Here is a 13,165-nt window from a genome sequence, read left to right on the forward strand (position 1 = left end):
CCTCGGAGGGTGTATATTCCTACAGGGCACAAGCCCAAAAAAATACGCACAAACCGTTACACCCCTACACTTACCTTAACAAGCCTGTGAGGATAAGATCACTGCTTGGAACGAGGTTAATGAGCCTCACCGTGACAATATGACTCACTGCAACCGATCAAACCATTGGACTTGCAACGTCCGTACGAGCCACATAATTGGCTGATCCATACATCTCTAATCTTGTATGAATCATTGATGCATGTGAGCGCTCTGTGAGCTTAAGGCTCCCCTGCCTCCTGTCCTTTGTCTTCTCCAGCCTTTTCTTCTCCTCTTATAAAGGTTACAGCTCGAAAAGAAAAGCATTTCATTCATACTGCATGCAGTGCAGTTCCTGAAAGAGCTTAGCTGTGCGCCCACTACAAGCCTTCCACTTATTTGAATGAAATTCCAGACACTGCAATTAGAACAATTTATTCTCTATAGTCTACTTCTCCCAATCTCTGTTGTGTTAGGATACACTTTAGCCCTAATCTCTAAATGGATTACAGCATAACCTGGGGGGGGGGTTGCAGTACATAGGTTGATGTGGTTCTTTGTGCATTAATGTGTGTGTTTATGTGCCTGTCCTTGGTGAAGAGTTTAAGAGCTGAATAAGTCAGTGACCAAACGAGTTTTATGTCTAGTGTGTGTGCATTTGTAAGCCCTCGGGTCACAAGAAGCCCCAATTTGATCAGATTTCAAGCCATCAACCCAATACCGCTGTGCCTCTCTCTTTGAGTGTGTACTTTCTTCCTCTAATTGCCTTGTTCTCAGTTTGCATTGATATTCTCCATTCTGTGAACAATATCTGACCCCACCTCCCCCTTTTACATCTCACTGTATTTTCCTTTTGTGCTCTGCTTTATTCCCTCCATCCTCACCCACCCATCTCCATCCTTTCTCCCTGTTTCATTCATTGTCCAGGTTAATCCAGGAAACCAAGGCTATGAATAAAGATACCAGCTTGAGAAATACTAATGTTAATTGTCTGGCATATATTAAATTGTCTGAAGTTAAATGGCTGAAATTTCATATGGTCTCTATAAAGCAGAGTGAGTTACCAGGATGGTCCAGTAGACGGCTGTGTATTGATTCAAGGGATGCTTTAGCCCTGTTTTTACTGCAGAGTAGCCAAGCGATAAAAGTTTACTGTTCTCAAGCAGGCGCTTACCAATTTATGATGCAACCTCATGGCTGAAACTTGAGTTTAATTATCCTATTTCACAGATGATCAGCTGTTATGGACCCCCTGTTAGTTTAGATTTAATTGATGATGTGTCAAACACATCCAAGAAAACATTTCAGAGTTCTCATTTTCACTCACTTATAGATGATCATTGTCATTATTTGTGGTAATTTCTGGTTCTTGTGGTGTTCACGTCGTGTGCTACTATGGCATTTGTAGAGATTGTCACAAGTTGATAAAGGGAAAATAAGATATTTGACACGTTACCCATTCTAAAGAAAGTGCCTGTGCCTTTATATTTTTATGATATTAAACTGCGATGTGGAGCCAATTAGTATTCACAGCGGTGCAGAGAATTTGGGCTTTCAGAATTTTCCACGGATGTGATGAGACCATGTTTCTCAGGTGTTTGCATAAAAAGACGTTAAAGCATGGCACTTCATCAGTCAGCGCTGTGCTGTCTAGAGTGCATGGGAATTCAGTGTACCTTTAAGTATTTTAAATTCATGTGAGTATAATCCCTCGTGCCAGACCAGGATAAATCATCTGTAAGCTTCCAGAACTTGCCATTCAACATATTATCATATACGTTCCTCCCATGTGCCTTTATTTTGACACGTTGCCTCACTGTGCCTTAAGGATGACTCATATTACCTCATGGCCTCATACGCACACCTCATGATAAATAAATTATCGTAGCATTAGCCCGCGAGGCTACGAGCTGTCTGAATCAATCACCTGGGAGGCTAGTTTTGATGCTAGGCAGACAGCTAGAGAGTGGACGTTGTGCCACACCACAATACTCCACTCCCTCCCTCCTTGTGAAGGGAAATTAAGGAGGTAGTTAATCAAAAGTTCATTAGCATACAGCGCCTGGCTCAAACCTCCCCATACCCTGCTCATAATAGTCACTTAGGCAGGCCATATGAGGAGAATAACAAGTCTGCACCACGGCTGGTTGTGAACTTGTTTGGATTAAAATACTGCATCGTCCCTTAAGTGCTAAATGAGTTTTCTAACCCCAGGACCAGAAAAACCTATTTAGAATCCACTGCACAATTTCCAAATTTCCCAACAAATATTTTAGAAAATAGATTTACTTTGAAGGACAGGCGCAGTAAAATCCAGGAAAACCATAACATCTCCAAGATTTCCTTCATATCTTCACAGGTACAGTCTGTTCTGTGTCAATAAGCTGAAGCATCTTCATATCTTTACCCACATTATATCACCTGTAGCCAATGCAAATTCAGCTTGTGCCAGTTCCCTTACACTTTGCAACATGAACTTCTACTAATTTAGTTTGCGTAAGTTTAGTTTAGTCTAGTGAATCTGCTTTGAAAGCTTAGCTATTGCATGCTGACAGTCACAGCATCAGAAGAAGACAGTCACTTTATTAGTGCGGCTTAATGTATTCAAGAGAATCATTAGTAGGGTAATAGAGCATTACATTGGCACTTTCTGCTTTTTGTTTCATAATGATGATTCCAGGTGTCTTTTCACAACATTACTCTTCTCCATCTTAATCCATTGTAGCAGCCTTGCCACGTGTTACAGGGACCTGATTTGCTTATCATTGATTTTCTCGGGAGATAACTTCTGCCCCATTTAACAGAACTAAAATTCCCGTCTTATCCCCTGCCACTTCCTAATACAGTGTGATACTGAGAAAACAGCCTGATACACTGACAGGCAAATCACTGCTAACCCAGGGCGACTGTGAAACAAATATATGAGTAGGTTGCAGCATAATTAAAAGGGCACTGGGCTGGATCTGTTGAGGATCGTATGTCTGTATGTGCCATAGAAGTGGGCGCTGAGAGAAAAGATCTGTCCAGGTCATCTGGTCAGTTGTGTTTGTTTATCTGTTTGCTTTACATTGATGTAACCTGGATACATTCACTGACGGCACACGTTTGTTTGGACCCTGTTTCACAGTCATTCGATAATACGCCCACCTGGGAGCTGCTGTGTCCGACCACCATTTCTTGTCGCTCGCCACCAAGCAGCTCCACTGGAGCATGACTAGCATCAGCTCCTCAGCTGTTATTCACTGTAGGCCTTGGCAGTAAGCAAGCTATCTGGCTGCTAACAGCCCAGTGTTCCTCTCTATGCCCAAGGAGTTTTATAGGCCATGAAATATTCATTCAATACAAAGTCTAAAGAATAGTGAATTCAGCTAAACGCCTATGACTGGCAGCTGAGCAGAGGGTTTATAGCTGTAAGTAGTTCTGGTTATGTGTGTGCGTGTATGTACACAAGTGTAGGTGGTATGCATGTGGTGGTGTGGTATGTATGCATGTGCCTGCCTGCATGAACACATGTATACATTCGTGTTTGCAGTATACATCTGCAGTATATGTATGTGTACAGACTTGCACTGAGATTGTCATCTTAGTATATTGTTGCATCTATATATTTTGTAAAGATGCAACCTTTACATATTTCTCTGTGATGAGGGTTGCAGTCGACATTGCGCTTGGCCTGGAATAATGAGCACTATCTCTGCAGGCACAGGCCTTTCCCCAGCTCACTGACTGTAAGTCCATCAATGCTCCACAGTGTCCGCTCGGACGCCGATAACAGCTGTCAGCATTTAGTGAGAGGGAAACAGAGAGAGGGCAAATCTTAGCACTGACTTACCTGGGAAAGGTACCTTGACTGCATCTTCGTTATCAATACCCTCACCATCTGGATTAGCAAGGACAGCAGCAACCTTGATATAAAAGACTTGAGATGATTCTTTCTTTTCTATGGCTTTGATCACATTTGTATTACAGTGGTGTTTGAACGTGCGTTCAAGTGATTTCTCAATGAGTTTGTGTGATCTAGTCGTGCATACGTATTAGATTTCCTCTCTTTAGTTTTTCTTTGTCTGTGCAGACTTGGTGGCTGTTGTTGATCAAGCTAATTACCTTCATGTAGCACTTCTGTTTATTCCATACTAACTGCTCTTGCTGCTGCACATGCCAATTTTCTCTGTGAATGGTCCGCAACACTCTGGCTGACTGAGGCAGTAAATAGAAAAACCTTACATTGGCTGTATATGTACAAATGAGTTGACCTGCTGCTGTGTTACACCAAAGGATAATGGAGAGCAGCTGAACAGCAATTTCACAGTCACAAATTACTACTTAAACATATAATATTAGGAAATTGAAAAGTCCTTTTCATGTAGTGAACATTATTAACCATGGGATGAAAATCATCTAATTGATTTTGTCATAATCAATGTCAATGGCGTTCTCTGTGGTTCTGTATTCAGTCATTTGATTGGCAGCTGATCCATGGCTCCGCCCTTCTCAACTCCAGGGTCTGAAATGGTCTTTCAGACAAATTAGATCCTTTTAACCGAGCTGTCAATCAGCCTCTTAGTGGACTGAAGCCCTGTGGGATGGTCTTTCTGGGTTCATATTAGAGTGAGGACGTCTCTGACAGGAGCCTTTGGACCCTGCTGTCCCGCACAAACACACACAATACAGACACACTTTAAATTGGTAAATAAATTATGAGACCAGTATTGTCTTCTGTATATAGTACAATATCCCCAAGACACCAACACACATTTCAGTTGATTCAACATTAGGCCAGATGTTAGACGATTAACTGACCTCCTTCCTCACATTAAAAAACCTGCAGACTCCTTCCATTGAAATTCATATTCACACTCTTCATCATCCAAAAGAAACACCAGCAACAGACAGGAGGAGAGAGGAATACAAACCCCCAACTGCACAGTTGGAGAAGATCCTGGCAGTCACTACCAGCAAGGCTCCGAGTGTCCCTCCAGCATCGCAATGGCAGCAGTTTATTCAGTAATGATAAAAAATAAAAATGAGAAAAAAAACAAGGTGAATAAAATAGAGAATGAGATTGAAATGGGCGAGTCCCATAGGTACTATTGATCTGTGGCTCGCAGACAAGCATACACACACACACACACACACACACACACACACACACACACACACACACACACACACACACTCACTCAGGCCGGATGCCAAGAAGCATTCTGGTGGTCAAATATGTATAATTGATAGAGTTGAGTTTGACACAGCGCTGTAATGTAATCTGGGACTAGAGTCCCTGTGGTGTTAGAGCGTGTGTGTGTGTGTGTGTGTGTGTGAGAGAGAGAGAGAGAGAGATTGAAGAGGGAGGCGACGTGAGGCAGGGTGAGGGAATGTAGTGGTTTCCAAGAAGAAGGGACAGGGATTTGCTGTGGGGACTCAAATTTGATGTATTGGACGGCTGTATTTTTCCTCCCTGCACCAACCCCACGGGTTACACATGTAGGAACAATGGCCTTCTCTGCTGTAATGGGCTTTTACCAAGAGGGACCACTTTCTCACTCGCACACAGTGTGCGTGCATGAGTGTGTGTTTGGCAAACTGCAGTGTATGTGCTTTCTCACTTCATTCACTTACACTGATGTACGCTCAAAAAATCCGTTTTTACTGAACACGGTTTCAAAGCAGTCTGTGTCACTGTGTGTGTGTTTGAGTCTTACCTTTGTTGTGTTTGTGTGTGCCAAAGCGATTATTGAATAATTGGTTAGAATCATTTTAATTGATAATAATTAATTAATTGTGTCTGTCATTTATCAAGCCAAAGTGGCAAACGCGCACTGCTTCCAGCTTTTCAGGTTTATGTGTAATCTGAAAAGCTTTGTCCTGGCAGTCGGAGGTCAATCAGTCTGATCGAGTCATTTGAAGACGTCCCTTTTTAGATCTTGAGAAATGCACTTTTCACTGTTTTTTAACATTTTTATCACCCTTCATGTTTTTCAGCAACCAATAATTGATTCAAAAATAATAGTGAATATGAGCAGCACATTACAAGCTAAGATCACATGAAAATCAGTCTATTCTCCTGTGTGTGTGTGTGTGTGTGTGTGTGTCTGTGTGTATGTGTGTGTGTGTGTGTGTGTGTGTGTGTGTTTGGTGTGTGTGTGTGTGTGTGTCTGTGTGTGTGTGTGTGTATGTGTGTGTGTGTGTGTGTGTGTGTGTGTGTGTGTGTGTTTTCCTGGCTTTGTGTCTGCCTGACAATGTTCCTGCTTCTTTGTTCCTTTGTCACTGTGTGTCTAGTTTAATTGCAGGCCTTTCAGGGGGAATCGATTTGAGCAACAAGATAACTAAGTTATCAAACTGTTTCATTGACTGGCTGTCCCTTCTCTCTCCGTCTTTTGCCTCCTCCCTATTTCTTCCCTCATTTTACTGTCTTCATTCTCTATCCCTGTCCTCTCTACCCCCAACTTTCTCGTCTGCTGTCCACTTCCCTTCCCCTTCCCCGTCTCCCCGCTCTGTGCTCTCTCCCTTGCTGTCTTTCACCTCCAACCCTTCACAACAGGCCGTCAGACCTGTCCACCAGAGAAGTTTGATTGCGGAGGGGCTGCCAGCAAGTGTGTTTCGCTGTCGTGGCGATGCGACGGAGAGCGGGACTGCGAGAACGGAGCAGATGAGGAGCAGTGCGCTGCAGGTACGTTTGTGGCGGCTGGTGGAAAGGTGGGATGGAGGGGGGGGCAGGATGAAATGACAGAGCAGCATCTGCCGGCCAAAAGTCAGAAGTCTGAAAAACCTTGAAGTAAACGGTCTATATTTGCGTCAGCTTTGCAGGGTTAGCGGATGCTTACAAAAGAGCATAACTGCCTTTCTTTCATCTGACAGACTTAATTACCCAGAAATCATTTGACATGAGTAAACTGCTCTTTCCTGTCGTTCCTGGCTGTTGGCCAGCAGAGGTGATGAAGAAAACTGTTTTGCAGTAGGTTTAATGATCATTAGTGAATCCACTGTTGTCGGCGCACAGTGCTCATTTGTTGCTATTTGTCTGCTGCGTGTCCTCTCTTTGAGTTCTACACAATACAAACAGTATGATGTGCAGAACTTGTATTTTTGTATCTGCTCAACTGATGTTACAGCAGACATGAGCCATACAACAGAGAAGAGAGGAAAAATAACTTGAAAAGCTTGAAGTTCCATGTGATTATATTTCTGGAATTGTAGTATTAAGACACCTCTTGTTTCAATGATTACTGCGTTGCACGATGTGTTTTGACAGAAGCTCTCTTTTAGACCGTGGGGTGATGATCGATCCTAAATTCAGATCTAAGAGAATACTTTAAAAAACGGGGATATGTGGCTTTCACCCAACGTGACGTCCACAAAGCAAACGCAGGTGTTTTCTACTCGCCGTCTGATCTGTCACCTGGGTCGTCACATGCTGTAAGATTCAGTTTAAATCTGGTCCAAAGTGCAGCCAGGAGTAGTTTTAACTCCTCGTCCTTAGCAGCCAAAGAAGTCTACATTTCATTTCACCTCTTTATTTATTTACTTGTATTTTCTGTGTTATGTGTCTGGAGATGTCAAACATGATCTGTGTGTCTTCCCTGCAATCTTGTCCTTGTTCTGTTGCTGGATGAGCTGGATATGGGTGGAAAAGCAGGTCACTCTGCAGGCTGCGAGGTTGGGCCAGTGGTGTTTTATGTAAGGAGGAACCTTACCCTTTAAAAGCGTGTCCGACAGTATACACTGGTGTGTCCCATGTTTACGTAGATGGTCTGACATTCAGAAACAAGGCAAACACAGCTTTACACATACAGAAGGCTTTATTTTTCTAAACAAAGTTACACACTACGATGCTCAGTGCGTCATGCGCAGTGTGTGGTGGACATGGTGGAGCACTCTGTTTTCACAGCGGCGGCACCTGGTGTGAGCGCTGTGTACAAACGGGTCACGATTAGGAAATACCTAAATAAACCATGTGTGGGTGTGTGAGGGTTGGTTAAGGCCTGGTGAATCCAGTCCTGCCACCCCCTTTAAAAACCACTGCTATCCTACCATGACAATGACCCCACAGTCTCATTTTAAACACATAGTTATTCTGTCGTCATAGAGTAGTTTGTTTTCCTCTCAGTGCGATATGACTAAAGAAAATACAAAACACTAAAATGCAGTTTGGCTTTTAAAGATAATCGATATATTTCAGCCAAAGTGTTCACCGCAGAAGTATCACAACATCCTTCTTGTTTTGGTTTCGATCATTCTGCAAGACTGGATGTCTCAAATGTTCATGCACAAGCTTAGCTTCCTTCATAGGAAACCTATAGAATAGACACACACACAAACACACACTCGCATTGCTTCATTTGCAACACGCTCACACTTTTCTGATCATGTACTCCTCTGTATACATTTACTCTATAGACTTACAGCACCGTGTCTCGCCTACATCTTCACAGCTGGCATCAAAGCTGTAAATAGTGCATTGATTTCCATCAGCATAAACATCTGGCCTACAGCTTTATTGATTTCAACGTGCAAGAAGAACACGTGCATGCACACACAGCGTTTTTTTGAAGAATGTAGATTGGGTGTTTTCCTCTTACTGAACCTGTGCTCTGTTAGATAGAAAAAAAACAATTTATATATACAGAAATGTGTAATATATAAACAGCTGTGTGTGGATGTCTTTATGAGAACTATGGTTCTCAGACCTTCACAGTAATTACATTTTTGTGGAGTGAAGGTCTGTGTGCGTGCGTGTGTGTGCGTGCGTGCGTGTTCTTCTGGATCAGTTCTCAGTCTGTACCTTACTCTGTGGCCACAACCAAAGATGGGTAAAGTGTAAGTGAAACTACCATTTTTAATGAACTTAACTGATTCCAGAGGCAATTTCGATAAAATTAGATTCAATTTTTAATTAATTTTAATTCCAAGTTGTGCAATCTCGTCACTTTTAACACCCTGGAGGTGGCACAGTAATCCAAATATGTACAAGAAGAAAAACCCCTCCGCCCACATGTCTTTTAAGTCCTGGTACTAAGCTGTTTACCATAGCATGTATTTAAACCATGAATGTGAGAGTGAACTGTCAGGAGCTCACACAGCGGTCTCAGAGGTGCACTGTAAGCACGCTGCACGGCCACTCTAAGCTGCAAAAGGTCAGTTTTCACTTCACTTTCACTTATCCTTTATTTCTTTTTTTTTAAGAAGAAGAAAAAGCCATTAAGCCATCCTGTGGTCTGCAACGTTGTGGCTTAAACCTCATCGTTCGTTCCTTCTTTTTCACCGTTTCTTCTCTCCCGTCGAATCATTTCTCGCTCTCTCTTCTTCTTTCACTTTATCTCTTACGTTGAGCTCTGAACCACATTTTTTTTTGTAGTCTCTGAGCAGTTATTTTTAAGTTTGATGAACGGTATGATGGGGTACATTGAATTGAGTTTTACATGTCACAAACACTTGATCATTTGAATCAAGACAGGCAGCAGCGGAAACCAAAATAAATAATGCAGGTTCAACGTGTCAAAAGCTGTGGAATCCTCACATTGTATGTCCACAGTATTTTGCCAGAATGTCCCTAAATATGATCAACTTTACAACTGCACAACACCAACAGCCTGCCCAATAAACAGCACTCCTTGAAAGATTCCTGCTGCGCTGATATAAAAATTAATAGCAAATGACACTCAGAAGCTTGTTTACAGCACCCAGCTGATGCAAACACATGAAATATACAGTTTATCTCAACTTGGCTACATTTCAGAAGTTGTGTCTAAATTTTCCTGCCAGGTGGATGGAAACATTTTTCGCTTCACCCTTATCTCTTCATGTTCGCCGTCCTCCCTCTGCTGCTGGTCCTCACTTCCTCTGAATGTTTCTCTCCACATGTTTGTTCATCTCCCTTCTGTCTGTGCCTCGTCAGAGTGCAGGCTGCTCGTGCACGGAGTCATCGCATTAGGGAGTTTGTGGCCACGACCTAATGAAAACAACAGCCGCTGTTGATTTAGTCACGTAGCCTAAGCCGCCGTTGCATTGTTCACATACCATCTCTGTCTCTTTGATGTACGTTATGAACGGTCTAAAAGCCAGGGCGCCGTCTCTCCTCTCTGCCTTGCCCATCACAGGTAGCAGCTCTTTTTTTATTCTCTTTTAATTCCTGTGTGTTGACTCGGAGGGCGTTCAGACACCATATGTGTTGCCTTTCATCTGTCTGGCGTGTGTAAGCCTCAATCCCTTATTGCAGTGGAAAATAAAGTGGTTAATACAGCTGTGAAATATTTCATGGAGGTCTTGATAATAATTGATTTGGTGCCTGGTGCTTTGAGTGTATACGTGTGCGTGTTATGGGAGGTGTGCTGTTAAAATAACCTGCAGAGATCAGCTTTTGATCTATCATTTAAAGATGAAGGGGCTGGTGATGAATATTAATCTGAAATCATGGAAGAAGACACATGAAAGTCCACTTCAGAGGACACACAATTTGCTGTTTTTTTTCTATCAGATTTACATGGCTTTTCACTAAATTGTAAACATTTCAAAGACAGAATAATGTGTGCAAGAATGACAAAATGTTAACTTTTTCACTGTCCTACAGTGGATTCATTCACGTCACAGCCAAAAAACAAGGGTCTTGTGAACATGTCTCATGTAGGTTGATGCAGTATTTAACACTCTGGAGTTGAGAGTAGGATACCTCTGCCAGCCCGACAGTCTTTCAACGTGTCAATGCCAACATTTGTGCTGCACACACGACCACTGGAAATTAAAAAGAACAGCATCTGCAGGGGTTGTTGGGAGCTTGTGTATCTCATGCTGGATCAGTCTCATGGTGGCGTGCTGATGAGTGTTTTCATAACTAAAATTTCTACTGTTATGCTCACGCTGCAGCGTCGAGTACATGCACCCCCCCCCCATACACACACACTTTCGAATCCACCCCTTCATCCTCCCCACCACCCTCTTCCTCCACCTCTGATCTCCTCCGCTCCATCCCTCCCTGCCGCGACAGCTACAGTTGGAGTACAGCTAATGTTAATTAGGGCTGCTAATTGAGCATATCCAAATGTTGAATAAAACATGGATCCAGGAAGAGAGGTCCTTTATTACATTTAGGAGAGGCCTCTGAAGAAAGTTTATGAGCCTTTAATTTATGTTAATGTGAAATCGCGTTCGTTTAGGCACGCGGCCGCCGCTAGCTGTGTGTTTGCAGGCTTCAGGCTGTGTGTGTGTGTGTGTGTGTGTGTGTGTGTGTGTGTGTGTGTGTTTTATAGGTAAAACATCATTTTTTATGTTTGAGTAAAGGGGACTTACATGATGGATGGCCTCCCTTTTGTTTGTTGAATACTAATTTAGAATTTTTTTTTTTTTTAACCTTAATTGAAACAAATTGGGTTGTGAAGATGCTGAGTCAGCGAGTGCAGGAACGATCCCGCTTGCTTAAGGTTGATCACCAGAGAAGTTTACATTTTCAGAAACCTTATACGATCACGCACACTTAAATGAGAACAGGCAGTCATAGGATTAACAGATTTTCCTCTTACCTCTCAATGCATCACAAGTGCCTGTTAATAGAAACAAAAAGGTGTTCGTCCGTGTTGGAATTAAGAGATTGAGTTAATTAAATTGTCCACGAGCGAGTGAATGAATTCCCCTATTTATTGATTAAATGTGTCTTGTTTTATTTCATTAGAAACTGGACAAAAGGAAAGTGGAATTGTTTGTCTCTGAAAGTCTCGTGTGTTTTTACCCTTTTATCCTTTTCTTCTGTCTATCACTGCATCCTCTCTGTGTGGTTACCCAGCACAAGCAACAGCTTAACTGTAACACAGTCAGGTTGGCTATTTCTGATCCTTAGAGAGCGATGAAAATGCTGTAATCGTGTCAGTGTGGATAGCACGCTAATGTATATGAAGGAGTTACCTTTATTAGATCCACTGGCACCTATGGTACATACTGGAGCTCCCAACCCTCTGTCTTAGTGGGAAAGCATGGTGAACGGCAGCCATTTAATTAATTAGCATATAATCACCTGAAAACATGAAACAATGTTTTGCTATCTTGGAATACGGTGTTTATACATGTGAAGCATGTTTGAAGAGAAATGAACGAATGGTGATTTTAACGTAAAAGCCAGTAAGTCAGTGTGTCTCAGTCAGTTTGTGGGCTACAGCATGTGAAACTGGATGAGCTACAAGAGCAAATGTGCTTGGATAAAGTAAATGCTCTTCTGCAGAGTTTGGATGTCCAACAAGTAGTGTTCACAAGACCACATTCTGGCAGAGACGGTGTTATGGAGGGAAGTTTTGAAGTGAGCAAGCCTCATTCAGAAAAGCTGCCCCAGACAAAGTGAAACTGTTCCAAAGTATCAGATGTGTGGAAGAATTCATAGAGATGAAGGGAAACCTGTCATGGAAACTCAGTGATAGCAAGTGTCTGTGTGATTTGGCCGTCATGGTGGACATCACCAAGAACCTCTCAGGACTCCAGCTCAGGCTCCAGCCAGCTTCTCAGCTCTCTGCTTTCAAACCTGAAATCATTTGAAGTGAATTTAAAGCTGTGGCAAGTGCAGCGGGAAAGAGGAAACACTGCATTTTCCTGCTAGAACAAAAGCCCACTGTAACATCTGAATACGCTGCTGAGTGTGAAAACTGCTTCAGGTGTGTGGTGAAAAGTTTCAGGACATGAGAAGGAACTGAACGTATCTGCTGCACCGTTTAATGTGGAACCAGCTGATCCGTCTGACAACCTACAACATGAAATCAATGAGCTGCACATTTGAAAAGATTCCGTTCCGCTCAATACCGACTGACCCGAACCTGGAAAACCAGCTGTCAGTAGCATCAACATCACCATCATCATCATCATCACTGCCATCTGACATCAGACGGCTTGCCAAAGAGAAGCAGCGAATACATAATGTTCAGCGACTTAGCAGCACTGCCGAGGAGGGGGGACCAAGACCACCCTCATACAATTGCTGGACCTCCCAAGTAAACACCAGGTCTGTCTCCACAGACACTTTGAGCACTAGATTGGCTGCTGTGGAAAGGGGGCGAGACACAACCACAGAGAGACAGGCCGACAGAGAGAGACAGACGGAGAGCGAGACAGTAGTCCGAATGGCTCCAGCGGGCTCTGGGGACCTGTTGCTCTTTTCACATCAGCCTGTGCTACTGCG

At 42.9% G+C, this 13,165-nt stretch overlaps 1 protein-coding gene across 4 annotated transcripts in view; it reads left to right on the forward strand.

Moving 5' to 3' along the window:
* The window catches only part of lrp8 (low density lipoprotein receptor-related protein 8, apolipoprotein e receptor), a 156,892-nt gene that overhangs the window by 91,875 nt on the left and 51,852 nt on the right, over positions 1–13,165 (forward strand). For all 4 annotated transcript variants that reach the window (XM_076724006.1, XM_076724017.1, XM_076723988.1 and 1 more), the window contains exon 4: positions 6,557–6,685. In XM_076724006.1, the coding sequence (XP_076580121.1) occupies positions 6,557–6,685 (129 nt within the window). The remainder of the gene's footprint in view (positions 1–6,556; positions 6,686–13,165) is intronic.

The sequence above is a fragment of the Chaetodon auriga genome, chromosome 3 (assembly GCF_051107435.1).
Source record: "Chaetodon auriga isolate fChaAug3 chromosome 3, fChaAug3.hap1, whole genome shotgun sequence".
Taxonomy (NCBI): Eukaryota; Metazoa; Chordata; class Actinopteri; order Chaetodontiformes; family Chaetodontidae; genus Chaetodon; species Chaetodon auriga.